Here is a 26,855-nt window from a genome sequence, read left to right as displayed (position 1 = left end):
ATATTGCCAGCACAAATTCACCAGCATAATGTAAGCAGGCATGACCCAGGGCAGATTATAGATTGCAGTAAATTTGGGAGTTCCTTTGCTGAGATCCAGAGGGATTCCTGAAACTTCATGGGACATCTTCAAATGTAGCACAGGACTTTATTCCAAGTTCTGCTATTCAGTAACTTATTGACATGGAAAGAGCCAAAGATGTGCCGTTAGATAAAATGTAGTCCTCTGGAAAGTCCATATTTACTTCAGCTGCCAAACAACGAAGGCTGGTCCCATGTATTGATCCTTGCAGGAGCTCAGCATTTGGTGTTGTCATGAGTTAACACCTCAGTCAAAGCTGATATACTCATTAATGGCTGCTGCTGAAGTGTACGTATGTTTTTTGTTTCATGTCTGAATAGTATTGCCTACAAAAGTGAAGACAAAACCCTGGGAGCCTGCTTTTGTATGTTTGTATCCTCAATTTGTGATAGTACACTTCTGGGCTTTGGGAGCTACCAAGCTCACTCCTTCCCAACCCAAAGGTCATATTTGTCTCTTGATGAAACAGTCATTAAGCCAGTCTGTTGAGTTCAGACTTATCCTTTACATCTTTCTGATGGCTCTTCTTTTCATTTTTCTGTTTGTATCTCATGTGAAAAAACACACTCCCTATAATGAAACCTGAAAAACAGAGAGCACTCATCAGTAAAGGGAAGAGAAGACTTTCTGAAAAGGTATTTTGGCAAAGGATCTGACACCCACACTGTAACATCCATACTGCTTTATCTCTTGAACAGAAGCAAACAGCTTTGGGGAATGACCATGCAGTGTTGGACCAACAGAGTGTTCAGGGACCCAGGGTACTGGTGGGGAGGATTAGATGCCTCAGGGCTCAGGAGACTTCCCCCAAAGGAGAACTTCTCCTCTAGGATCTGACCAAATGGCAAAGTGTCTTTTTTAGACCTCCTCCCTTTGAGCAGTGATTTGTCATGTTTGTCTTGAATCATAATCCCTGTTCTTTTTTTCCCAATGGAATGGCAATTCTGTCACAGCAAAGCTGAGACTACTGGCAGCAAAATTGTTCTTCAGGAACTCCTTGGTATCTGTTAGGAATAGCTAATGGACCCCAGAGATTTGTGGTCCTATGCCCAAGAATGACTGAGATTTTATTCTGGCCTGGATTAGAAGGGCTTATACCCTTTATCATCACTTGTCATATCTAATCTAAGGTGTCTAGATGTCTTCATATGCATATATACATATATATGTTTATATACATCAAATATGCATACTATATGTGTATATACATGTTTGATCTTTTTAAATCATGATGGGCTTGTACGTAAATTTATTTCCTCTTTATCAGTGCTAGATTATCTATCACTTCCAACATCTCTTTGTTGCTTTACTAGAGCACATAGGAGTGCTCAGCTACTCCCTTTGCCCTATTCATTGCTCTGAGTATCTGTTCTCTAGTTGTTCTTATTTTACATTCATGTTTGTGGTATCTGAGTAGTTAATCAAGGAACATGCCTAGTATCTGCCATACAATATTTATTCTTCCACCCTCTTCTCAGTGGGAGAAATACCTTCCAGGAGAGAGACAGTTTGTCTTAATGAAAAAGTTTCTCCCATCAGAATGGCTTGGCTGAGGGTTTGGGGTGTATTTTTTGTTTTGTTGTATTGTGTTTTCCAGTGTATATGCTCTGTGTTTCTTTTAAAGAAAGTAAGACTACAGAGGATCCTTGCTCTTGGAACGAAAGGTGCTGAGGTCTGTGAGAGTCCTTAGCTCATGTGGGAATTCATTCTGGTGTCAGACAGTCTGAGCTTCAAGGCCAAACTTAATGTTTGTAATCTCCCCAGGTTTCATAAAATCTTTAGATACTTCTCATTGTTTTTTCCTTGCTCATCTCATTAAAACCATCTGAGAGGCTATAATCTGATTTTGCCTTTGCAGTGAAAAAAAACTTGCTATTGAAAAAACCTGCATATTCATTTCAGTAATTCTTTTTAAAATCCTGTATAAGCTACAAACACTGTGTTTTTTAAAAGTCATAAAGCAGTAGGAACTTTTACTGTGCTCTCTGAAGCTGCCAGCTCTCTTGTAGTGAAAACATTTTTAGTCAGTTATCCAACAAAATTTTCACTTAAATGTGGCGCTATACTAAGTGAGGGATCAGACTAAAGCATTGTGCAGAAATAAGTGCTGTGAGAAGCTTGAACACAGGTGATGATGCAGTTTGAGGGGTTTCTCTGTCAATCACATGGTCCGAGTATGGCTTCTTCCATTTTAAGTCCTTTGAAAATTTTTTTTCCTCTTTTTATCTTCAAAAGACAAACACATATGTGTCACATATGCATCAGCACTTTCTCTTGCTTTAGGGGTTTATGTATTACAAAAGAAACTCAACACAGAGCTTTGGTTTTGTCTTTTTAGGTACTGAACTTGTTCTTGGGGGCTCGTTCTCTCTTCTTTTAGAATTGAACTAATGGTAACTTACGTAAGTTCTTGGGTTTTTTCCCTTTTATCCTCTAATTCAATGTGACTCTTTCGAATATGTGGTCTGTAACGTATTTAATTCCGCTTCTTTGATTTTCTCCATGGGTCTTTCACACTCCCTCTCCTCTCTACAGCTGAGTCACAGTTTCCCAGTCTGGCTCTTGTGACCATAACATTCAAAAATCAAACAGAATGGAGCACTGAATTCTTCTTGCTCTTCATTTCCTAGGAGACTAGATCCCATCAACAGTCATCCTCACTACTTTTGCACTTAACATTGATAAAGAGAATCCTGAAGGAGCTAGAGGATATTATGGCAGGACCCCTCTTGATCATCTACCAAAGGTCTTGGGAGTCTCGGGAGGTCCCTGCTGACTGGAAGCTAGCCAATGTTATTCCAGTCTACAAAAAGGGTGCGAGGGAAGACCTGGGGAACTACAGACCTGTTAGTCTAACTTCAGTTCCTGGAAAAATTATGGAAAAAATCATACTGGGTACTATTGAAAGGCATTTAAAGAGCAATGCAATCATCTGGCACCGTCAACATGGGTTCACAAAGGGAAAGTCCTGTTTAACCAATTTGATGTCCTTCTATGATAAGGTCACCCACCTCGTGGATTAAGGGAAGGTGGTAGATGTAGTTTTTCTGGATTTTAATAAGGCTTTTGATACTGTCCCTCACAGCATCCTTCTGGACAAGTTGTCCAGCTGTGGGATGAGCAGGTTCACTGTGCACTGGGCAAAGAACTGGCTGATGGGCAGAGCTCAAAGGGTAGTAGTGAATGAGGCTACATCTGGCTGGTGACCTGTCACCAGTAGTGTTCCTCAGGGCTCAATTGCAGGGCCAGTTCTGTTCAATATATTTATCCATGATCTGGATGTAGGAGTTGAATGCAACATTAGCAGGTTTGCTGATGATACCAAACTGGGAGGTGCTGCTGACTCTCTTGAGGGACAAGAGGCCTTGCAGAAGGATCTAGATAGATGGAGCATTGGACAATGATTACTGAGTTGAAATTTAACAAGTCAAAATGCTGGATTCTGCACCCAGGACAGAGTAACGCCAAGCACAAGTATAAATTGGGAGAGGAGTGGCCAAAGATCAGCCCTGCAGAGAGGGATCTGGGGGTGCTGGTCGACAGCAGGCTCAGTTTGAGTCAGCAGTGTGCCCTGGCAGCCAAGAGGGCAAACCGCATCCCGGGGTGCATCAAACACAGCATAACTAGCAAGTCAAAAGAGGTGATTATCCCACTGGACACAGCGTTGGTGCCGCCTCACCTCGAGTAGTGTGTGCATGTCTGGGCCCCACAATTTAAGAAGGATGTGAAGGTCCTTGAATGTGTCCAGAGGAGGCCAACAAAGCCGTGAAAGGGCTGGAAGGCATGTCCTATGAGGTGCAGCTAAGGACTTTGGGTTTGTCTAGTTTGGAGAAAAGGAGGCTGAAGGGTGACATCATTGCTCTCTACAGCTTCCTGGGGAGGGGAAGTGGAGAGGGAGGTGCTGGTCTCTTCTCCCTGGTATCCAGGGATAGGATGTGTGGGAATGGTTCAAAGCTGCACCAGGGGAGGTTTAGATTTCACATTAGGAAACATTTCTTTACCAAGAGGGTGGTCAAACACTGGAACAGGCTTCCTAGAGAGGTGGTTGATGCCCCAACCCCGTCAGTGTTTAAGAGGCATTTGGGCAGTGCCCTTAATAACATGCTTGAACTTTTGGCCAGCCCTCAAGTGGTCAGGCAGTTGAACTAGATGATCATTGTAGGTTTGTTCCAACTGAAATATTCTATTCTATTCTATTCTATTCTATTCTATTCTATTCTATTCTATTCTATTCTATTCTATTCTATTCTATTCTATTCCCAAGAAAGATTTTGTCTTGTTTTGGAAAAAGTTTTAAGCTACTTGTTGAAGTTGCATCAGCTAATGCCTATAAGAACATAATACTGTTCACTACCACTTAACAATATAACTGTACTTTGTTCCTGTAAATGTCAGTTTCCCACAGCTCAGAGCAATTCTCCATATGAAAAATGGAAACCTACAAAGCTGAAATAGGTGAATAAAATCATAATTGTAAGCTATGGGTACAGACATTGTAAGCATGACATCCCTGGATACTTCACTGTTTTCACTATAATCTGGAAGCCCAAGACAAGGCTCCAGTCACTTCCCTGACAGGCAAAAGGTAGTAGGTAGCAATGAACTGACAATATGCTACAAGTGCAGCATTTACTTCTGTCACAGCTGCTTGCTGTACAATGGTACATTGATGCAGAAGCACAGGCCAAAGAAAGCTATTCCTATGAACAAAAACTTACAGGTTTGCAGCAATCACGATACATAGTCATGAGATCTTCCCTCTTTTGCTCATTCTGCAACATTCATGACACCGCTTCACCCAGCAAGTGAATAAGTGTCAGAAATGCAGCAGTACCATCATATCTCGGAGACCTGGCTTCATATCAACCAAGAAGAAGTGACGTACCAATGATCAGCAGGACCCCAGTAAGAATCCCAATTGCCTGGCCAGTGCTTGGCCAGGAGTGGTCACGCTGTACTTCAATAAAACATGACTTTTCACTTGAACACTTGCAGATGTTTACTGCAAAAAGAAATGCCATAAGGTTAATGAGAAGTTTAGTAGTCCAGTTTGATTATTCATAAATGTAACTGTTGTCTTGAAATGAATATTTCTGAGCATAGCATACCTTTAAGATTTACTTTTCTTTCCAAAGGTGGTTTTCCATTGTCATTAATTATTACTGGAACATTATACACCTTCTCTTCAAAGTTAGCATGTTTCGGAGAAAGGTAAGCATGAGTAGCTGTAAGTAGGAAATGGGACACTCATGTCAGCACAAGAAAGAAATTTAGCTCACCATTCATACCAGCGGTAAATGCACTTTTTCAAGGCTGCTTTGCATATGATGGTAGTTCCTGTTTCCCCCCATGTGTTCCCAGGTCTCATTGGTTTGCAAACATCAAGTCAAAAGGGGCTGTCTAAATGCTTAGTCTGGCCTTCAGCATAATATGGTCAGAGAATTTCCTTCCTAATTTCTACAGCAGGCCAAATCTGACCTTGGGTAGTGCTACATTGATAGCATCACATCTAAACCAAGAATAGCGCCCCATACTCATAGAAGCCATAAGCAACTTAAATTGTTACCAAGATAACTTAGTAGGACAGACCATCTTCCTAGTGCACTTGCACTGTCACATCTAAGACTCTTTAAAACCTGGAAAAGCAAGACTATAACAGCTGTTGGAATCAGACCAAAGATCTATGGATGTTGGTATTTTGTCTCTAGAATAAGTGGAGACTACAATAAAAAAGCAAGCATGTATTTTATTTTCTCCTAATGCTCTCCCAGCCTTCAACCATTTTCAGCTCAGGGACTTCTCGAGTGAGATGCAATTTCTTGCTTTGAACTTGTAGAAACTTTCTACATACAGAACACCCTGTGGCAACAACTTCTACAGTTAACTACCTCCTCCTTCTATCTGCACTGGAAATAACTCTCATAAGCTTCATTTGAGGCTCCCAGGTTTGTGTACTGGAAGAGAGGGCAAACGGTGAACCTCTGGCCACGCTGACCATAGCATTCATGATTTTATAGACCTCTATTGTATTTTTTTTCCCTGCTCTCTTCCAAGCTAAAAAGTAGTACCTTACTTTGCTGCTTCCATACTCTTTCTTATATCAGGCTACTCCATAACTCTGTCCTTATTGCCCTGTCTGAGCCTGTTTCCAGTTCTACTGCATCTTTTTGGAGATGGAGACACTGGGGTTCAAGATTTGAACAAACCATGGATTTATACAGGAGCATAACAAGGTTCTCTGATTTCTTCTCTGGTCTTTTCCTAGTAATTCCCAATATTTGATCTGCTTTTCTGAACACTACTGATAATTTGATCTCACATTTTCATGGAACTGCTTACAGGTCTCACTCCTGGCTCGTAATGGCCAGCTCAGCACCCATGATTTCAAATGTGAATTTAGGAGTCTGGGGTTCATCTAAATCTGCCATTTTACTGTTCAACCAACTCGGTCTTGTAAGGATGTTCTGCAATTCTTCACACTTGGTTCCTACTCAAATAACTTTGTATAATGGGTAAACTTTGCCTCCTCATTGCACACCCATATTTATTGACCTACACAGGTCCCAGCTAAAAACTCTTTGGAAAACCACACATGAACTCCCTTCACTGCAAGAGCTGACCATTACTCCAACTCCTGAATTTTAAATTATTTTTTATCCTTTCAAAACTTGTCCCTTTCACATTGTGGCAAGCCACTTTCTTTAGTGAGACATTTCATCAAACGTCTTTCAGGAGTTCAGACAGGCTCTATTGCCCAAGCACTTATCCATGTGCTTACTGACCCCTTTCAAAGAAGTCCAGTTGGTTTGTGAGGCAAGACTTCCCTTCGCATATGAAATGTCAAAATAGACAGTTTGCAAACTGCTCTATTTCTTTAGCAGAAGTGATTTGTATACATTAAGCACACAGTACATTTTATTCTTACATGTTTCTTCTCTCATAAGTACTAGTGAAATTTTAGCTTGCAACATACTAGATGTCATCTCTTGAAAAAAATAATTAATGACTTACTTAGGTGTTCAAATAAATACATGCCAAAATGCGTGTAATTTCTCAACAACCTATTTTTTTTTTTTCTACATGGAATACTGGATATGCAATAGTAGGAATGAAAAGGAATTCAATATTTCTTTATATTTCCCACAGTACTTAGAGAGTCCCATATCATTATAAGAATACCTTTATTAACTTACCATTGATTTTTGAGATTTCCCAATTATTTCTTGCATTCATATCATCCGCGAGAGAAAAAGTAAATGTTGGATAATACCACTGTTCATCAGCATCAGCAGCTTGAATGAAAGCTCTCTCTCCTCCACGGAGCGGGTGGCAGAAGAAAGGAGGATAATCCATAGCTAACAGTGGAGGGTTGTCATTCACATCACGTAAGTGTAGTATCAAGGTTGTTTTGGATTTCTGAGCTGCATTTTCTGTAGAGTTTAACAGAATGCAAAGTTACACGCACATCTTGGACTTACACACTGGGCTGTTGCACTTGCAGCTATTGTATAGGTACACCATCAGGGAGGCAGCAGGAGGTATTCTGTCTGCAGGTTGCAGAGGCAAGGCCTCAGGAGGTCCTGAGGGATTTATGGTAGCTGCCACCACTTTTTAAAAAGTATGGTTTATTTACCCCAACTCTTGCTAACCACAGAACACTAGCAAGTGAAAGGAGGTAGATAGACCATTGTATCTAGTAAGCAGTCACATCCATCGTATCTAATAAGTGGTCACATCCAAGGTGACCAGTGCTCTTTGGAGCACGCTTTTAAGCATGAAACTCCTTAAGTTTCCCATCTCTCCTCTATATATAGGAAATGAAAGTCAATATTCTGCCTTGGGGGCAAGGCAAGGGGCCCAAGAAGAGCTTTCAGAGCCCTGTCATTTCTCCAGCCTGTTCCTGCTGGAACAGCCCCACTCCATCTCAGTGCTCAAGGAAGCACTCCTTTTTTCTGACATACAGGAACTGCATCTTTACCCATACCCCCAAAACAATGGCCAGCATTATTGTTTATCTGTGTTTAATAAGGGAAATCTAGATTTGTACCTCATTCAATCAGATATAGTCCAGAGATTTTAACTCCTATTAAATGTAAATCATGTAATGAAATCACCCCAAATGGACTATTTGAAAGATTCTAATGGCTGGAACTAGGAGCCCTAATATATTTCAGACTAACTAGTGTATTAGTTTTATTCATAATAAAATGAAATTCTATACAAGGTTGCAAGTTACTCTCCAGGTATGTATTCAGGAAGCATAAACATACCTACAATAAGGACTAAAATCTTTATAGCTATAGAGGAAAAAAGTGGCAGAAAATGTTGATGCTGAAATGAAGAAATTCTAACCTTCTCTATATGCCATGTGGCTCAAGCAAATATAACAACATATGACAGCTAACTTCATGAAAGCTATTTTAATCCTCATTATCTACAACATTAAGATTTCTTTAAAGAAAGTTAAAATCTTAAGAAATACATACTTCTAAGGATACACCACATGTTCCTGTACTTTTCATGGGTTTAGTCATGGGAAGTATGATAATTCCTCATAAAACAGTAAGGGCAGGGGAGTCCTCTGTGTGTATATGTAGTTGTTTCATCACTTACTTAGCTCTGATGCAGCAACCTCAACTGTGTATGTTCCTTGTTGTTCTCGATCCAAAGTGGAAGCAGTGTATACCTGCCCAGTGGCTGAATTAACTCTCAGCCATTTCCTCACGTCACCTTCTAAGGAGTATCTTTGGAAAGAAATAGGAAAAAAATCACATATACTATTCCAAATCAGGAGAAAATGCTGACAAAACAAATACTTCTTTTTTGATTTTAGGCAAGCGTCTTGATTGCAATTGTACTCAAAGAGAGGGTTCTTGGGAGAGTACCAATACTACAGCCATCCAGGAGAGACAGACAGAGGAAGGGAGGCCAAAATCTTTGACAATAAGAGTGAAAGCAGAACCATGGGAATGCCACCACTCCTCCAGCCTGTGTACTGCAACTCTACCTTCTTCCTAACTGGGAAACCTGGGGTGTTCATGAGCTTTTGGTCCAAAAGTGCACTCTGTCCCAACCTCATGTCCCTCTCTCTCCATCGCATCTCCCATGTCTTGGTTTTGATGGGGGTGCAAGCCAAAGGCTGAGGGGCAGAGGGAGAAGTGCAGCCAGACACCCTTTTTTGGATCAGCAAGGGGCCAGGATCCCAAGATGGACTACAGTGGTTATCTGCTGCCAGTCTGGAGCAGCCTGTAATTACCATCAGGGCAGCCTTGGAACAGGGAGTGCTTTAAACATCACTACATAATGGTCTTTATATTATTGATTAAAAAAACCCCAAGGTCTCTGGGTATTGACTTATACAGATTTAACCACGAACATATGACCCACTTAAAGCACAGGCATTTGCTTGAGTAGATGTGACTTGACCTTCTCATTCAACGGTTTTGTTCCTTCTGTACCCCTTGCATTAAAAACAGCATGCTGACATGCTTGTACATCTTTTACTTTTTATACTTTTTATTTTATGCCCTTTAACCTATTTTTTAGGAGAAATGTGGTTTATGTATATATGAATTCCTGTCATCTGTCTCTGTCAGCATCCCCCAGAGCTTCTGGACTATGTGGCTCACTTTCAAACCAGTTTGACAGAAGGCCAAACATGCTAAGTTCCCAAAAGTTAGGGGAAAGTAGAAAGCCAGATGAGAAACCTCTGGGAATAAAAATCCACGGGAGGCCTAACAGTCATATTCTGCAACCCCATCAACTACTCGGTGTTTTGCTGAATTTTAGTTAAATTTAAAGGATTGTTTGTTTTGGGTTGATCTGCTCAGCATCCCAGCTGGGAATCCTGCAGCAAGAGCCACAAATAATTCTTCTATCTGACTCTACTGTGTAAGGTACATTTACACCATGCAACACAGCACTTTGCATAGATCCTTGAGCTGGCAGAGACTCAAGGTGACTTGGTCATACAACATGATGTTGGGCCACCGAATGAGACAGTTTGAGGTTTTGCATCCCACTCACAAGCATAGGAGTTGTCTTGCACAGAACTTTGCATCCGCAGTGGAAGCAGGCATATCGTCTTTGGCAGTTGGAAAAGAAAATAAATTAATTGTCTATTATAGACTTGAGTTTCAGTACAGGTTGTGTGTTTTGGTGGAGAAAAAGCCCTGTGCAGTTTCCTGTGCAGCATGACAAGCAGCTACTGTCCGACTGGTTCCTAGGGGTACGCAGTATATGCTTCATTCATCTGTTAAAGGCATTATGGATCTGGAATCCCTGTTATTCTCAGACCAGCTCAGCCTTTTTCCTGGAGACATATACTGGCTTTCTTTCCTTTTAGTTTCCTGGTTCAAGGGCCCCAATGGCTGATGCTGGTCACAGCATAGAGAGAAAGCTGGTTAGAAAAGCAATGCCCAGCAGTCTGCTGCAGGTGGGTCACCAGCCACCACCCCACCACCCCACCTTCTACTAGGAGATAAGACTTTGGCAAAAAAGTCTTTTCCTGCGTGCCAAATATTGGGTGTGGTTTCCTTGTACCTCTTCTAGAACAACTTTTAAAATCCTAAATTCAATAAATAAACCATGGTCACTCTTTTTTACCGTACAGTATCCCCCTCGGGATCATAGGCCTCTACCGTCATGACCAGGGTATTGACAGGAATGTCTTCAGACACTTCTGCTTTGTAAACTGTCTTGTGGAAAACAGGAGGCTCGTCCACATTTGTTACGAAGACTTTAAACAAGGTAAGGGAGCTTGAGTTGTACTGCACGCCTGGCACCAACGGTTCGGGGTTTGTGGCGCTGATCACCAGGTTGTACACTGAAGCTGCTTCAAAGTCAAGAGCCTGGATAAATTAGAAAAAAAAGGTGCTTTAAGCAATGGCCCTGCTGCCGTGGGGAGCTCCCATGGGAAACCACAAAGCCCCCCCTCTTCTCAAGGAGGAGATTGCATCCCAGACACAGATGAAATAAGGGAGAGCTGTCAGGAGCAAAATGACACTAGGAACAGTCAATTTAAATGAAACCATATGCCCATCTGGAGGCCTCCTTGGCAACTGCATTTTCTAATAATGTTGCCACCTGCATGCCTAAGTTTAATAACTATATCCTGTTTACAGCAATAGGATTTATAGCTCTGTACGAGAAGGCCTCGGGTGACCTCCAGGTGACAAAAGTTGTGTGAGGGTTGTTACACCACAGAGTTTCTCACAGTTGCCTCCTTGGGAAAAAATGACACTGAGGCTGAGCCTGAAAACGGTCCATGAAACGCTGCATCTGCCTGCCCTTGGCCCAGCTGGCGACACGTGAACTGGATGCAAACAACTTGTCACCCCTTGGAAAATGAGTGATAGGTTTTCTGGACCCATAGTTCAAGCGCCTTCAAGAAGGCTAATTTCAAAGTGAGAGCACTTTTGCTATTGAAATTCATGGATGCAGCAGAAAGTGTTCCTTATATTCCTGTCTCCAGCACTCAACATATGAGATGTATCACCCACTGCAGTATGCGCTGACCTTGGCTTTGTCACGGTTAATGTTTGCCTCAGCAGGAACAAATTGCCTCTCCATCCTGACATTGAGACATGCTGGTCTCACTTGCACCTCCCATTGCAAAAGCCACTGATGGCCCAGGGCACCAGCAGGGAGGAGGATCTGCCCCGTGACAGCCCACCACCACAACCACAGCCCGTGGAAGCATTTAGCTGGCTTTCTCTTTTCCAGGAACACTGCTGCGAAATCACTCAAACAATGCCTTTTTTTTTTCTTTATGGTGCATAAAGACCTACTTCATTGGCCAGAGCCTGCTCTGCTGGAGAAGGGGCCAGCAGCAGAGCCAGCAGAGGGAGCTGCTGATGGTGATGGGTGGGTAGGGCACAGCAAAGGCAGGAGTATAGGTGTGCCTGAGCATCGCACAGGCACAGCACCTGAGCCCAAGAGTGCGGCCTCCTGCAGTCTGCACCATGCTTAGGGTGTCCTCACCCCACCACCAGCCAACCCCCACCTCTGCAAATCATCACCAGGGCAGTTACTGTTTATGACATATATATATATATAAAGGAGAAGAACAAACCCATCTATTCACCTTGTTAATCTTGACGAATCCTCGGTTTGTGACAGAATCTGTCTCTATGATGAACGTGTTGTTTGGATCTCCTTCCTTCACTTGGTAAATGATGTAGGAGCTCCCTGTGGCAGGCTCGTCTCCATCGGTAGCTTGAATTTCTAATATTACTGTTCCTACCGGGAGACTTTCTGCAACAGTCACGTTGTGATACTGAGGAGAGAGAGATCATTGAAACATGACACACCGAGCACCATCTGCAGAAAAAAACTTGAGCGCTACAACAAGCTTGCGACACACAAGGACAGATGTATTTGAACCCACAGCACCTGTGTGAGGGAGGGATGCAGTGGGTGCACTTCACAGCAGAGACACAACCAGGTTAGAGAGATGTACAAAAGCATTAGTGAAGTGCCTTACAGCAGTACAGGTGAGCTACCTCGCTGCCCAGGGGAACCCAGACCTGCAATATGGGCACTAGAGCATATGCAAAGTTGCTATATCCCCCTTTTTAGCATACATTTATCAAAGGTGATGGGATCTCTGTCAGTGGGTAAGCTGACAACAGTCACAAACAACAGTCCCAAACCTTTACCTCCTCCGTTGACACCATTCCACGTTCATGCAATGCTCAGAGCAGTACATCTCCTCTGTACCCAGTGAGCACCCTAGCCACTGACTGTTAAATATTTAATTGCTCCATGCAGCACAGGCTGTTGCCACATTAGCAGCCCAGCTCCATTTACTCTGTTTGATGTGTGCCCTGACCCAGCAGTGTCATCTTGAGACCAGGTCCTGGACTGAGACCTTGAGGTGAGAAAGTCAACAGCCTGCTATGTAGGCACCTAGTCTGCATGTGTCTAAGCTCCCTCTATCATCAACAGAGAGCTGGGCAATGCAGTCAGCAAAGTCCAAAAACCAACACAGCTTCCCCAAAAGGACACCTACACCTGATGGGCCAGACAGCTCTCCTGAGCCCATGGCCTGCGTTGCCTACAAGTATGGTGGGAGGTTAGACACCTGAATGTAGACACTCCAGCCACTGCAGTGTCTGCAGGGAGGCTTGGGCCAGCAGGCAGAAATCACAGAAGGTCTGCAGGTCTCTCTGCCAGATGCCAGCAGCTCCACCAGTGGAACAGGCAAGAGCCTGACATCCATTCTGGAATCAAGGGCCAGCAGGTATGCATTTGGGCATGGATCACTGGACCACTGTTTCTGGTTAAAGCAAATAGAGCCTTTGGTTTCCATTCACCTTCTGACTTTTCTGGATACGTTAATATTGTGTTTGGAAGGGAACTCAGGAGATGTTAGCTTTTTTCCATTTAGCTATTTTAATTAATTTTAAAGCCTTTTCTTCCCCCTTTCCCTCCAGAACTTGCATTTCTGAAATAAACTGCTTTAATAGAATCATTTCTTTCTTTACACATAGTTTTCTACTGAGCAAATTACCTTGTATTTCAGAATTAACTATGAGTCAGTCCCACTATTCACTGTCTAGATAGAGCTTATAGGCAGGCTTTGCAACAATACCTTGTATTTATTTTCACTAGTGGATTGCTCTGTTACTTGTTCTGTAAATGGTTAGTTTCCCATTAACATACTATAGACATTGAACATATGCTCAAAAATTTGTCAAAAGTTATTGAGACATCAAAAATGGCATTAAAAATACTCACATCTGATTTTTCAAAGATGGGGATCTGATCATTGATGTCGATGACATATATTTGCACGTCACAGATTGTTTGGAATACTGCATGGAAAGGGAACAAACAATGTCACGGCAACCCTTCTGCCGAAAATAACCTTCCTCCAAAAGGGTTCACTCTGAGCAAAAGTGAGCGCTGCCAAACTGCTCAATCCAAGCCAAGTCTTGCTGTTGTAAGAAGTACTTGCTCTCCAATATCTCTTACTCAGTGTCAACCTCACTCTCCATCTTACTGTTCACCTTCCCAATTTCTTCAACATTGTCCCATCCTGTTTCATTTCCCTCACTTTTTTAACCACATCCCTTTACCAGGACAATGATAACTATGAATTGTGTTAGCTTTCTCAATATCTCTCTGCATGTCAAAAAGTAAGCCCAGGTTGTTATGTTACCTTGTCCTCTTGGTGGGCCATCAAGCAGCACCCTCATTTTCATTACAGCCAGACTTAAACTTCAGATCTATGTAAATCTAAGTGCTACCTGAGCAGGGATACCCATAGCAATGGGGGTTTGTGATTTTAAAAGCATACTCTGTCTAGTAGTGTGCTATTCATACGTAGATGGATTTTAGTGTTTTGTGGATGTGCTTCATGAGCTGAAAGTTAAGGAATATTCTAAACAAACCTATTTGGATGGAATTCAAATAAGCATCCAGAACAAATCACCAGCTTCTCCCTCTGCAAGTGATGTTACCTGCAAGTCATCTGCCTAAGTGATGTTATTTCATTTACAGACATGTCACACTGCTTTCTTTACATGCCAGTTCCTCCATCCACAAGTTTTGCCTGACTATAAGCACTCCAGCACAAAGCTTTAAGCTTTAGTATGGAGTTTGATTTCCTTTCCATTCAGTGAACCACAAAGGACTCCTGGGAACTTACATAATGGACAAGATTCTTTTTGAAGATTAATTTCAGCTCTTAATCTTTTAAAATACATTATCTGGACTCTGAGCAGCTGTCTTTAATTTCTTGATTTTTTTCAGTGAGTCCCTTTGAAAGATTTTGGGGGAAAACCGCAATCATGATCTCTTCATTTTTTTTCCCCTGTGGAAGGAAATCTCTTACTGGAGTACTTGTTAACAAGCTTCCCAATTTATCCACACTCTGCCCTAGAGCTGGTTTCCTTCCATACTTGCATTATGAATCATGATTAACCTCCCTGCATCTCGAGAACAAGGCAGTACCATGCCAGAGCAAGCCAGCTCTCAGTGCTGCTGCCTGTCCAGTGAATCTTCCAGGTCTCTCATCCCTTGGACACTGAGCACAGGGGATGCCAGTGTGGACAAAATTATTCTGATGTATAACAGCAGGCAATACATACCTGCATCTGTCACCAGCACCTTCAAGGAATAGTTGGATGCAATGCGCCTGTTTAATGAACGGCTAGTTAACTGCAAAATCCCAGTTTCTTGCTGAATAAAGAACAGATTACTTGCAGGAACAGCAGGAACCTGACTTCCAATTTTGAACTGCAGGCGAGAGTTAAGGGTGCCCTCCTCGTCCATGTCTGTAGCTAACAGGGTGCCAATGTTACTTCCTGTGGCAGAGGAGAGACCAGAGTCAGTCAGATAAAGCAGCGGTCCTATTCCTCCACAGAGGTACGCACTGACAACAGTGATACCAATGCAAAGAGTAGAGGGGCAATAAAAATACAGCTGCGTGGAAAACACTGCAATGGACACAATCATTTGACTTCTGGGAGTTTTTACTTTAGCATCCCAATCAGCTGTTTTGGGCTTGGGGCAGTTCAAAAGGACTGGGCTACATGTTTTTATCAGAAAAAGTGACTGTAGCAGCAGACACTTCAGCCTTGAAACCAAATAACTGATGTGAAGACTTGATGTGAAATTTCAGTAATGGTCTATTGAAGTCAAAGGCATTATGCTGGAGGAGCGTCTGGATGGGGGAAAACAGGCTCATGCCACTTTCAGAGCAGTATTTCTTGTATTAGTAATAATAGGAGTGTTTTTGTTTTTACGTTCTAAGCAGTTGTCCAAAACTGTGGTTGTGGGAAAATGCGATTTTATATTTTAAATGGAACAGCATTTTTTAAGTAGGGGTCTTGGGTCTGTCCTTCTCAGGTTATTGAAATCCTTTCCACATGAATTATTGAAGTGAAAACAATAGGGCTATCTGCACAGGAAAATATTTCTCTAGGAGAGCTACATTTTACTGTTTGGGATCAGAATTTCTAGCTTTATTTGCACGCAGCTGGAAACAGTAACAGGACTAGAATGATATGTATAAATGAGTAGAAGCTGTTTTCTTACCTTCATCTTCATTTTCTTGAACTTCAATTACAGTGAGGGCCTGCTGGCACACAGGGGGATTGTCATTAATGTCTTCCACAATAACATGAATGTGCAGAGGCTTGTCCACCAGTTCTCCCTTGTTATCTTTTGTGACCACAAAGAAAGAATACTGCAATAAGAATATCAAGAGTATATGTGTTGAATGTCCACTGTGACAATATTTTGCATTTAGATGTGCAACTATGGGAGCATTCTATCCAAATGAAATATCCTCTCTTACGTTTGTTGAGTATTTTCACTCTGTTTAATTCAAAACTCTTCCATCACCCCTTACTGCCTAAGGTCTGAGTTCTCAAAAGAACTTCAAAGTCCTGAATACTTCACTACACTGTGAACTTGCTCTTGCAAAAATTCAAGAAAAGCAGGAATATCTCATTTTTGTCACTTTGCAAATTCATCTGTCACATACAGAGATAGGATTCCTCCAGCATATCTGATCTCTGGCCTATTCTGTTCCCAAATTTCCTCCAAGACCAGAAGGGGACAGAGGGTTTTCTGTCTAAAAGACCCCCAGATGGGGAACTCCAGGGTAATTTGACAGTTGCAACTGCAAGATAAACTCTGCTTCTGCTGTGGAGAGATCCCTGAGGTCCCTGGGATCTGGAGTAGATCTGAAACATCCAAATCTCCTGCCTTCCACAAATGCCACTAACTCTTGCTCATGCACCTACAATCTTGCGATGGTTAGTCCATGTTGTACATTACACATATGCTGTGGGCAGTGATTGCTACTGCCAGACCTATGTAGAAATGTTGTAGAGTACCAAACTGAAGGCTATTTACAGTGTAGTAGATGAATGTGCTTTCATATCTATCAAGTCATTCCCAAACAGAAATGACAAGAAACAAAGCTTTTCTTTCTTTTTTTCCCATCTGTCCTTTCTAGTGAGCTTTCTCGTATTTAATCCCACACCAATAATCAGCTTCCTGCTATGGTCTCTCCCATTGGTGAGGTTTTATGTGTTTACTTACAGTATCCTTTTCTTCCCTGTCCAATGGGTCAGTCACATAAATAACCCCATTCTGATCGATGGAAAATGGGAGCCTGGGCAGCTTTTCTTTTTCAAAAAGGTCATAAATTACATCTGGCTCATTTGAATGCACCTAAAAACACAAAAATAAGTCAGGATAGGAAGTCAGAAGTGTAGACTGAGATTTAACAGGGATCATTTCTGGACCACAAACAGAAAAGATTGCATTCCTGTTAGCTTCATAAACCAGAAAATTAACAGTTTGGCAGGCTTTTGGGACGAGCTGCAGAAAACCAGACTGATAATCCACCTCTGCTCTCTGAGGTGTTGGGGTGAAGCCATTTTACCTCAGCTTCTCCAGCTGTCCAGATGGGTTATGACACTTATCTTTTTATGGAAGGGTTTGGGGATGTGGAGCTAAACAGTGATACAGGAGAAGAAAGCATTATATGTATTTGAATGTCTTGACACTAATTTATTCCATCTCCTGACACTGTCTATTCCTGCTGTTGTTTTGGTTTATTTAATTCAGAAATGTGGAACAACAAAACAAATACCCAGTACCTATCTGCACATATGTGTGTGCATGCTCTTTACATGCATCAAAGCCTGTCATGAAGGATCTTTAGTGGGCTGCTTCAGATTTAATGCAGTTAACAGACTGCCAAATTAATGAAGGAGTCAGTATTACTCTTTATGTTTTATACTATATAGCAGCAACTGCATTTCATTTTCCCCTAGGCAGAATCAACATGTCATTGGCTGCCACGTGAAATTTATATACAAGTGACTCCAGAATGGGAGCACTGTTGCATTTTAGTTTTTCTTCCACCTGTTTTCACTCTGGACTTCCTCAGGCTGTCGCTGAGGCCAGTGGGAACAGCACCGAGTCAGTTACTCTTGCAAACAGGATCCAAGGAATCCTGCCATGTCCGAGGGATGACAGCATTGGGGGTGTCAGTGCCAAGGCATTTTTCAAAAAGTCAAACATTTCTGAAAGGCTGCTGGCTTGTTAGTTAATATTTACTGATGTATGTATCGCTATTGGTCTGCAGTTATTGGCAAAATATTTTGCATTTGCACTGTGAAAAAAGGAATACTGTGGGAATGCAGGATGCTGAAGGAGGGCATTTCAGTCCTTCCTAGGTACTTTTGATAGAGCAGGTGTGCTGTGTCACACAAAACTGGTCACAGCAGATGTCCCTGAGTGCGGGGGACTGCCCACAGCAGGGTTTGCAGTGGAGCTAGTCCTCTGCCAGGCTCTTCTGAGGATGGAAGAAGCTAACCTCAAAATAACAGGTCAGCTCTTGGTTTGCCCAAAGCCTGGAGGGCCTGTGGTGTTAGAGCAAGTGTGGAAGTGCTCAAAGAAACCCATCGTGAGAGAAGAGTGGCACCTCCGCAGAGGCACCCAACTGCCACATGTCTGTCTGGGAGCTCCCTTGGGCTGTCTCAAGAGCTTTATCTTTCATATTTTGCCAAATAGCCTTGTAAAGCACCTTTTATCTTCCAGTCACTATGCTGTAACAAAATTCTCCGAATGTTTCCTCTATCTATGGGATATTCTCACACACAGGTGGTGCTAACAGCCTCTCCAAACTGAAGGGCAAAGTCCAGTCACTCTAATGTTTGTATTGACTGTGTTTCCATCATCTTCAAACCATTAACTTTCATACTAACAGTAAGTTAATGAGACCTGCACTAAAGATCATTTCCAAAGGATACCATATAAAAAATAAGTGGGAGGTGCCAAAGTCCTTCTGAAGAGCCTAGTGTTGAATGCAGTGGAGACACCTTCACAGTTAGCTGGGAGAAAACAACTCTGTGGCACCAAGGAGAGGTGCAGAAAGCACGGCCAAGGGCCCTACCTGGCTGATGTTGACAGGGTAGATCTGGGTTGAGTTTTCTTGGATGCGGATAGTGGGGGGAGCTTTCCACAGGCTCTCCTTCACAGTAATGATCACATCAGCACTGCTGGTGAAAGCATTCATTGTCATCCCTGCCATGTCCTTCACGGTGACGACGAGTGTGAAGGTGTCCTGCTTTTGAGGATCTAAGTAATAAGAGCCTAGAGACAGAGCAAAGAGCCAAATGAAGTGAAGAACAGGCTGTGGAGATGGTTCATCTGCCCATTGCCTCCTACATGCCCTATGCTTCTTCATCTGCTCCTTCCTTAGATGGACCTCTGTGGCAAATCTCAGCAAGCTGTTTCCTCTGGCTGCTCTGAACAACACAGCACAGCTTCATGTGGACGTAATCATACAAGACCTCTGTGCTGTGGTCTCGTGTTGTGCAGATGCATCACTGAACAGCCCTCAATCCAGTTAGGCATTTGTTCAGCCCAGCAGAAGAGATGGGGTTTTTAAATCATTGCAGTTTAGTTGGGGTCATGTGGCCAGCTGAGTTTTCTCTGCATTTTTCATGTTACTGCTTTTGGATTTCTAAATTTCAAGGAAGAGAATTAATCTCAAGATATGACTCCGCATAGTCCTGAGGGACAGAGGATCCACCTTCTATTCTTAATGTACTTTTAGATCCCAATCTCCATTTCTGCTAACTTCCCTTGAATTTGGTGGGACACAAAGAAAGTTCCCCAAAACCAGGGCCTCAGTGGAGTATGTCCCACTCACTACATTTATTCAGAATTTAATATCAGATCTGTGTTGTTGTTTCATTCCTATGTACACCCAGGAACACATGGTTGCTTTTTGACAAACAAGAATCTTTTTACATACCCGTCACACTTGGTGAGATTGCTCCAGTTACATTATTGATCTGGAAAAGCATTTCTGTATAAGGGTTGGGAAAATGATGGAGAATGCTGTACGTCAGCTGTGCATGGGGAGTTGTAGGGTCATCGCGGTCAGTGGCGTGGACGTGCATGAAGGGCTTGCCTGTTTGGATTAGAGAAGAAACAGTGGTAAGAGGAGACTGAAACCTCAATACATAGTCCATTCCAGCAGAGCTCTCAAGCCAGGAAGGCAGCTTAAGGCGAACTGCTCGCGTTTCATAATGCACCTCTCATGGTAAGCCATGCTTGTGTTTGGAGGTTATGTTGCCTCTGTACCATCCCACAGGTCCCCCCTCCACCAGCTCTGCTTAGTAAGATCACAACAGATGTGAAGACCAGCTGATGAAGAAGGTGACAGAGCTAAATCAGAGAGCTATCTACCACCCAAGAGTGCCTGCACCCAGAATGTAGCTCACTAGTATCTCTCTTTAAGGCCACTTTGCAGTCCTTATACAAATCAGTTCAACCCAAAGCACCTTGAGAAAAATGACCTACAGATGTGACACTGTTATAATTAAAGGAACAATCATACAGTGAAAAAAAGAATGGAAATGCATGGTAACATAAGTGAATTTTTGCCTTTTGATCACCAATGCAACATTCAAAATCTTTTTGACTTGGATGCAGTTGAAGAATACAGTAAAATATTGCAGAATGGTTTTCCGAACCCATGGAGCTTTATATGCATATTCTTTAGCAAAAGTTTCTTCTTGAGTCCATAGTCACAATGATAACAGCTGGCTGAGTCCTTTGTTTCATTTCCAAGATGTGTGTCTTGAACTGCTCTTTGATACTTTCCTGATTTCTGGACTGGATCACTGCAATCCATAATCTAAGACTCTCTCCTAAATACTAAGGTTCAGCCCACTTTCTGAGAAGCATCTGTCACAGTAAACACATACCCCCTATCTACACTGGCATTTTATTTCACTGATGTGCAAAGACTTACATATTCTTAGCATTCTCTTTCTGTATAGTCTTTGGCAACCTTTAAACTTTAAACTCCTTCTAGCACGGGGGTGGTGGGGGCGGTTCAGTGCAATGGAGAGGGCAGCAATATTTGCCTGTTAAGTGATACTTGCAAAGCAACAAGTGGTATGAAATATTTTTGATTACACTCATTCTTGTACACCACATGTGGTCACCTCTTTGCCCTTTCTATTATATTTTCATGCTCGCATCCTTATTTTGTACAATCCTGTGGGAAAGAAAACTTATCTTTTTTCAGCTTGTTGAAGTATAGCATCCACTTCCTGTTTAACTAATCTACCTAGCTTCCTATTAACTATAATATTTAATTATTAAGACGATTACCTGGACGGGAGTTCTGCCTCACTACTCCGGTGTACTTTATCTGGTCAAATTCTGGTGGGTTGTCATTGATATCCTCCACATGTATTGTAACAGCATATGGACCTTTCACTACGTTTCCCTTTTCATCCAGACTTTCCACCTTGATTTGGAAAACGAAGGAACAGCAAAGAAATATTTTCATGTAGATAAATTAAAAGACATGAATGAACATCAGGATGTCAAATGCCAAGTCATTCTTACTAATGACGCAAATCTGGTGAGAGCCATCACTGGGTGGCTCCATCTACAAGGACAAATTTACAAGGGTAGCTCACTGACAATAATTCACCACAGTACCTAATGCCAACAAAACAAAATAACCTACTCCTGCTTCTAATGACACTTTTCAGAGGGCAATTTCTCACTTCCAGTCTCAGCAGACTACTTGTATTCATGCACAGCTTAGACTTCGTGCTTTTCTTTAAATAGAAATAGATACTTTCTAAAGAACAAGGAGAAAACCCAACATGATATAGCAGACTCAAGTGTGCTACTGTAAATATCAACCAGAAAAATCAGCTGGTCTAAGGGTTTGTAAAGAAAATTTAATTCTTAGTTCTGATTACATTTTTGTTCCAAACAATTAATTTTCAGCCTTCTTTGACTTTAAAGCACCAAGTACATATCATGTCTGTCATACTTTATTTTGTTTGCACATAACAAAATCATGATCAAATCATGATTATTTATGCCTAACCAAGTATCATTTTTCAGTTCTGTCATCACTTCTTGTCTGTAAAGGATTCCCATGTTTAGGGTTAATAACTTCTGGGGCTAGAACACTGTCCTGTCTAATTCCAGTCCAAGGGTGTTTTAGACCTGAGAACATGACATCTCCTTTTCCGTTGCTAGTGTCTCAGAAAAAGACAATACCATTTTTGACACAGAATAAGAGCACAAGGCTATACTGAGAGCAAAAGATCGCCTACCAACTGTCCCACTCCCAACAGTGCTTACGATGAGATCCTTATGAAAAGAGTATAATAGCAGGACAAGCACACAATGCTCTTTCCTCTAATAGCCTCTGACATCTGCCGAACAGCTTTCTGCTGTTATCTAACAGAGGTTAGATCTGTGCCTCTGTGTCCAAATGTCATTTGCTCACACCATTTGTCACTAAATAGATTATGATCTTCCTAAATAGATTACAGTATTTTATTTTCCCCTTCCAGCCATGGAATTCACCCTATCAGTCTTCAGGGATAACAAGTGAATCGCATTCATGGGGCCAGATTTCACTTCCAGTCAAGTGTCCTCCTCATATTAGGAGAATTAAAGGAATGGTGTTGGCATCAGGGTAACTTTTGTTTCCTCAACATAACCTTCCTGTGCTAAGGAGCATTTTCCTGTGCAAAGTCTTTCAGAACTATAAATCCATGCATCTTTCAGCAAAGCTCAATATTAAAAATAAAAAAGCTGTCTGTATACATAGACAAAAGAAAGAATTTGAAATTTCAACAGTTTTCCATTAATTTCAGGTTTACCAGAAAAAGAGTGAATATGAATAACCCTCCCTTCCTGTTTTTCACTGAGTTTTTACCTGCAGCCTGTGCACTGTTTTGGTCTCCCAGTCCAGAGACCCACTGAGGTACAGGACACCTGTCTTCGGCACAATGTCAATTATTCCGTCTTTTTCACCAGTTGCTCTGAAACTCACAGCAGGTGGCTCAGATGTGAACTAGAATGAGGAAAAATCAGAGGCAAAATCATCCTTTTTTCAGCATTTTCACCATAATTGAAATAATTTCATGCCTTTGTGTCTTTTAAAATCTATTGCCAACAGTGTGCTTGGCTGGGGGAAAGATATTCCAAGAGTCTGCTCAAACAAATCTGCTCTTTTCTGATCCTCAACAGAGGAGTTTTCACATCATTTCCTGAATGCTGCAGGAAATCCCAGCTGTGGTTTCTTTCCAAAGCAAACGTCTGCTTAGGACAGGGCTTTGTCTGAGCACGGGAATGGAAAAAAATGACACAAATCCTCCATTTGCCTGGGAGCTGGATCTGTCCTTCTGTGGTTATGGCTTTGGGAAGAAAACCTCAGCGCTGAAGAAAAACGATGACACAAGTTACATGGAAACCCATTCTCTAGGAATGTTGATTTTATTAATCTCTGTCTTAGGATATCCTCTTAAAATGTGTTTGAGAGAAGGGGTTGTCTCCTGCTTTTTGCATGAAGACTCTTCAGTTCCCAGATAGAGGAAGTCAAAGTTAATTTCGATCCTCTCGGGGGACCGTTCTTCCCACCAGCACAGATGACAACACTGCCCGTGAGGTCAGTGTGTGGAAACTATGGGGTTTTTGACTGGAGTGGATACCAAGAGACACTTGATTACCTGGTAAATGACGCGCACTCCCCCTCCTTCTGGAACAGAGAAATTCATGTCCTTCAGAGGCCCAGTTACATGCAGGTCCCCCAAATTCTGGCATAGAGCCTGAGAGAGAGAGAGAAAAGAATGGAGGAAAGCAGCTGAGGGATGTCTGCTGTCACCACACATGAACAGCAACTCTCCATCACTGAGCCTCTTGCAAGTTATTTTGTTGTAGTATAATGGAGGAGACTCTTGCTGGTTTGCACCGAACATCTCCAGGTTCTTTAGTGCACATCCATTTTTAAAAGTAGTGTTATCTATTAATTAATTTGAAAACAAACATTTGGGCCCTGCCCTTTTCTAGCCACTACACACTTAAATGAGATTTGATCTACCTTCAAGAGCAAACAGAGGCACTGAAGAGCCAAATGTAGACTGAGAGCAGGAGGAAATTCTTAAAAGCAATTCTGGATCACCTCTGTGTCCCTAGCAGGACCAGCCACATCCCATCCAGGAGCCACACAGTCCTGTGGCCACAAGTGTGTTGGGAGACCAAATGCCACACCTGGGGATGGGGAGGAATTGGAGCTGCACCCCTAGTAATTTCCTCAGTAAATCCAAACCTTTTTTGCAAGGGAAGAAGGTGGACCTCCCCAGGTCCCCTACCCCACCACCTTCAGCACCACAGCCATCTGGGCAAAAGCCACTCGAGCCCTGTGCCTTCACATCAGTTGCATGTGAGTGCAAACCACAGCCAGAGCAAACATGTCCTGCTGATCTTTGCCTTCTACCTCATGGCAAAAATGCCACGCAAATCTGTCTTGGCCTCTGTTTTCTTCCTAATGGCAGACAGTGCCTTTGCATGGTGTTTTTTTCTGGCAAATTTTTAATGAGCTTTATAACCACCCCCTCTCTAGTGCCCAAAGACCTCCAGACACACTCCTGCCCTAATGTTTCAGCATTGTTCTTGCTTTCAAATTAAAAAAGCAAAGCAAAAATCAGCCTCCCAGAGCAGCCCTTGCACACAAGACAACTCAGCCTACGGTTCAGATAATCTACCTGTTTCTCCAAAGGCAAGACTAAATTCCCCTGAATGCCTACTCTTCTTTGCCTGTCACCAAGGTCTTGTCAACGCTGGGGAGCTGCCTGCCAGAATTAGGGCTCCATCATTTGGCTGCACAGGTAAAACTCCCTTTCTTCTGGAGTAAAAATGACTGTATTTTGCTTTACAGTTTTGGAGTGCCATTCCCACCCTGTCCATTACCCCATGGAGCTAGACGCTGGGAGTCCATGTTCTCTGCTGCATGACTTTTCCCCTGGATTTGGTCCTATTGCTGCTGGGACAGCTATTTAGCCTCTCACAGAAAAGCACAGTCTACATATTACCAAGGGAAAACTTAATTCTGCCTATGACAAAAACATGGCTAAGTTCAGTGCAATTTACCCTAAAGCACTGCTCTGTGTGTGTGTGTCACAAGTGGTGTTTGAATAACACCAGATTCTGCTTAATAATAGCCAGACATGCTGCCCTCCTTGCCTACAAGGGTTTGTGACTCTTTTTGCGAACAGGAAAACTAGAATATTGTGAGAACTGGGGAAGGAGGGGGAGGGATACTAGTGAACACTAGTGACAGTAGAAAAATATCAAAATGCCATGTAATGGGTACGCATATCAGGAAAGAGTACTTTACAGGTACCCTTTATTTTTGCTAAATGCTGACTGCTGGCCTCTGCCAGGGACAAGATAGCAGGACCCTGGATCTAACCTGCTATGGCTGTTCCTGTGTCACACAGGTGGGCTCAACCTGGCTGCTGGAGGTTTTTCCCAGGGCCATTTTGTGAAGGGAATTTGCTTGGTCATGTTCCTTGCCATGGAGGAACAAAGGCTGGTGCTATGAAACCCAACGGGTTCAAAGTGCAGTCTGTGAAGCAAGTGAGAGATATCTCTTCCTGTCAATTAAAATTACTTTATGTGGACCATAAATATTTCCAAACGTATGTCTACAGCATGAATCACTACTCAGGGGCCTGAAGGGGAAATAGGGTTTTCTCCTTGGCCCTTATCTGGCTGGCGTCCCTTTTGAAGATGGCTATAAGGCCTGTGGAGTGGCTTAATGGGGGGTCAGCACTGCCACGGGCAGCAGATTTTGAAATGGGAAAGAAAAAGGAGGTGCTCACTACTGCACGACAGTCCCACCCCTCAGGCTCTCTGTATTCTTAGGCATTTTTTAATGGACTTGAATTTGACTCTTTTTTTATCTTTTCTGTTAATCTCAATTGTAAAGTAGAAGCCACCACTGTAACATTTACAAACTTCAGTAAATCTATTGAATTTAATAGATGAGGTCCATAAATAGCGTAATTAATACCTTTCAGTTCCAGAAAATCCTCTGAAAAGGGATTCATATAGATGGAATAATGAGGATAAATAATTAATATGCATGGTTTAAACTATGTGCCATTATATGTCTTAGAATACATTCAGTATGTCAGCACATATGTGGATTATAATACAGAACACATGATACAGATGTCTTCGCTGTTTGGTGATTTGTTGCAGTATTTTTAAATCTTTTCTAGCATGAAATCCACTTACTGGAAAAAGTAATATCTAAGGAGGAAGTACAAGAGGCAAAATAGGTAAATTGGTGTCATTTAGGCTTTTTTAAGGTTTTTTTGTAATGATTGACATGCCTTCTTAAGTTTTGGCCATGGGGTCACACACGTGTCGGGGCCGCACTCCCACACCCAGAGTCAGAGCCGCTCTGCTGGCACATGCTGCCAGCACACACACGGACCTGCAGACTGGGACGCCCCATGGGTTAGAGCTCGGAGGCTTGCAGGCAACCTTTGCCATTTGCTCCCAGATAAACAAAGGAAAAGCTGTAACTCACCGAGTGGATGACAAGCAGAAATTGAAGTCCACACAGCTTACACATACTAGAATATGCTTTGCTTCAGCTTCTGCAAAGAAGAGGTGATAGTCACTTTAACCCCACAGAGCTGTCCCAATCTATGTGCGAATAAAGGCTACAGCTAAGCTTTCCCGAAGCTGTAGGGAGACAGCAGCCAAGGAGTGAGCTCTGAAGGACCAGGCACAGCTCTGCTCATGGGAGGCAAGACCGCTGGTTTCCCCGGGCTGGGCGGGAAGGTTGTGCCCATCAGGTCTGTCCCCAGTGGTGCAGGAGGTGCCACATGCTGTGAGAGCCTCAAACAGCTGTCAGAGGTCAAAACTGGCACAAAACTTCAAGCCATGCCACCTCGCTG

The 26,855-nt window shown here is 42.5% G+C and overlaps 1 protein-coding gene across 1 annotated transcript; it reads right to left on the bottom strand.

Annotated features, from left to right (window-relative positions):
- CDH17 (cadherin 17) lies at window positions 1-26,548 on the bottom strand. Its single transcript, XM_030012031.2, has 17 exons — window positions 26,483-26,548; window positions 23,613-23,711; window positions 22,820-22,957; window positions 21,241-21,379; window positions 19,871-20,029; window positions 19,004-19,203; window positions 17,140-17,271; window positions 16,126-16,276; window positions 15,177-15,392; window positions 13,822-13,898; window positions 12,167-12,358; window positions 10,687-10,931; window positions 8,695-8,825; window positions 7,275-7,511; window positions 5,190-5,306; window positions 4,967-5,083; window positions 1-663 (listed from the first exon to the last, which is right to left on the bottom strand). Exons 1-17 carry the CDS (start codon window positions 26,525-26,527, stop codon window positions 554-556), a joined length of 2,505 nt encoding a protein of 834 aa, XP_029867891.1. The 5' UTR covers window positions 26,528-26,548; the 3' UTR covers window positions 1-553.
- Between the last annotated feature and the right edge of the window lie 307 nt (window positions 26,549-26,855).

The sequence above is a fragment of the Aquila chrysaetos genome, chromosome 4, assembly GCF_900496995.4.
Source record: "Aquila chrysaetos chrysaetos chromosome 4, bAquChr1.4, whole genome shotgun sequence".
NCBI classification, from domain to species: Eukaryota; Metazoa; Chordata; class Aves; order Accipitriformes; family Accipitridae; genus Aquila; species Aquila chrysaetos.
The sequence above is the reverse complement of the archived record's forward strand: the minus strand, read 5'-3'. Positions and strand labels throughout refer to the sequence as shown.

Excerpts from the sequence above, each read along its gene's own strand:
- CDH17 (XM_030012031.2), bottom strand. The coding sequence starts at position 26,527 with ATGTGTAAGCTGTGTGGACTTCAATTTCTGCTTGTCATCCACTCG. Across the intron at positions 12,359-13,821 it reads CCATCTTTGAAAAATCAGAT|TATCACAACGTGACTGTTGC; the intron begins GTGAGTATTTTT and ends CTCTCTCCTCAG. Across the intron at positions 7,512-8,694 it reads GGTTGCTGCATCAGAGCTAA|AAAATGCAGCTCAGAAATCC; the intron begins GTAAGTGATGAA and ends TAAACTCTACAG.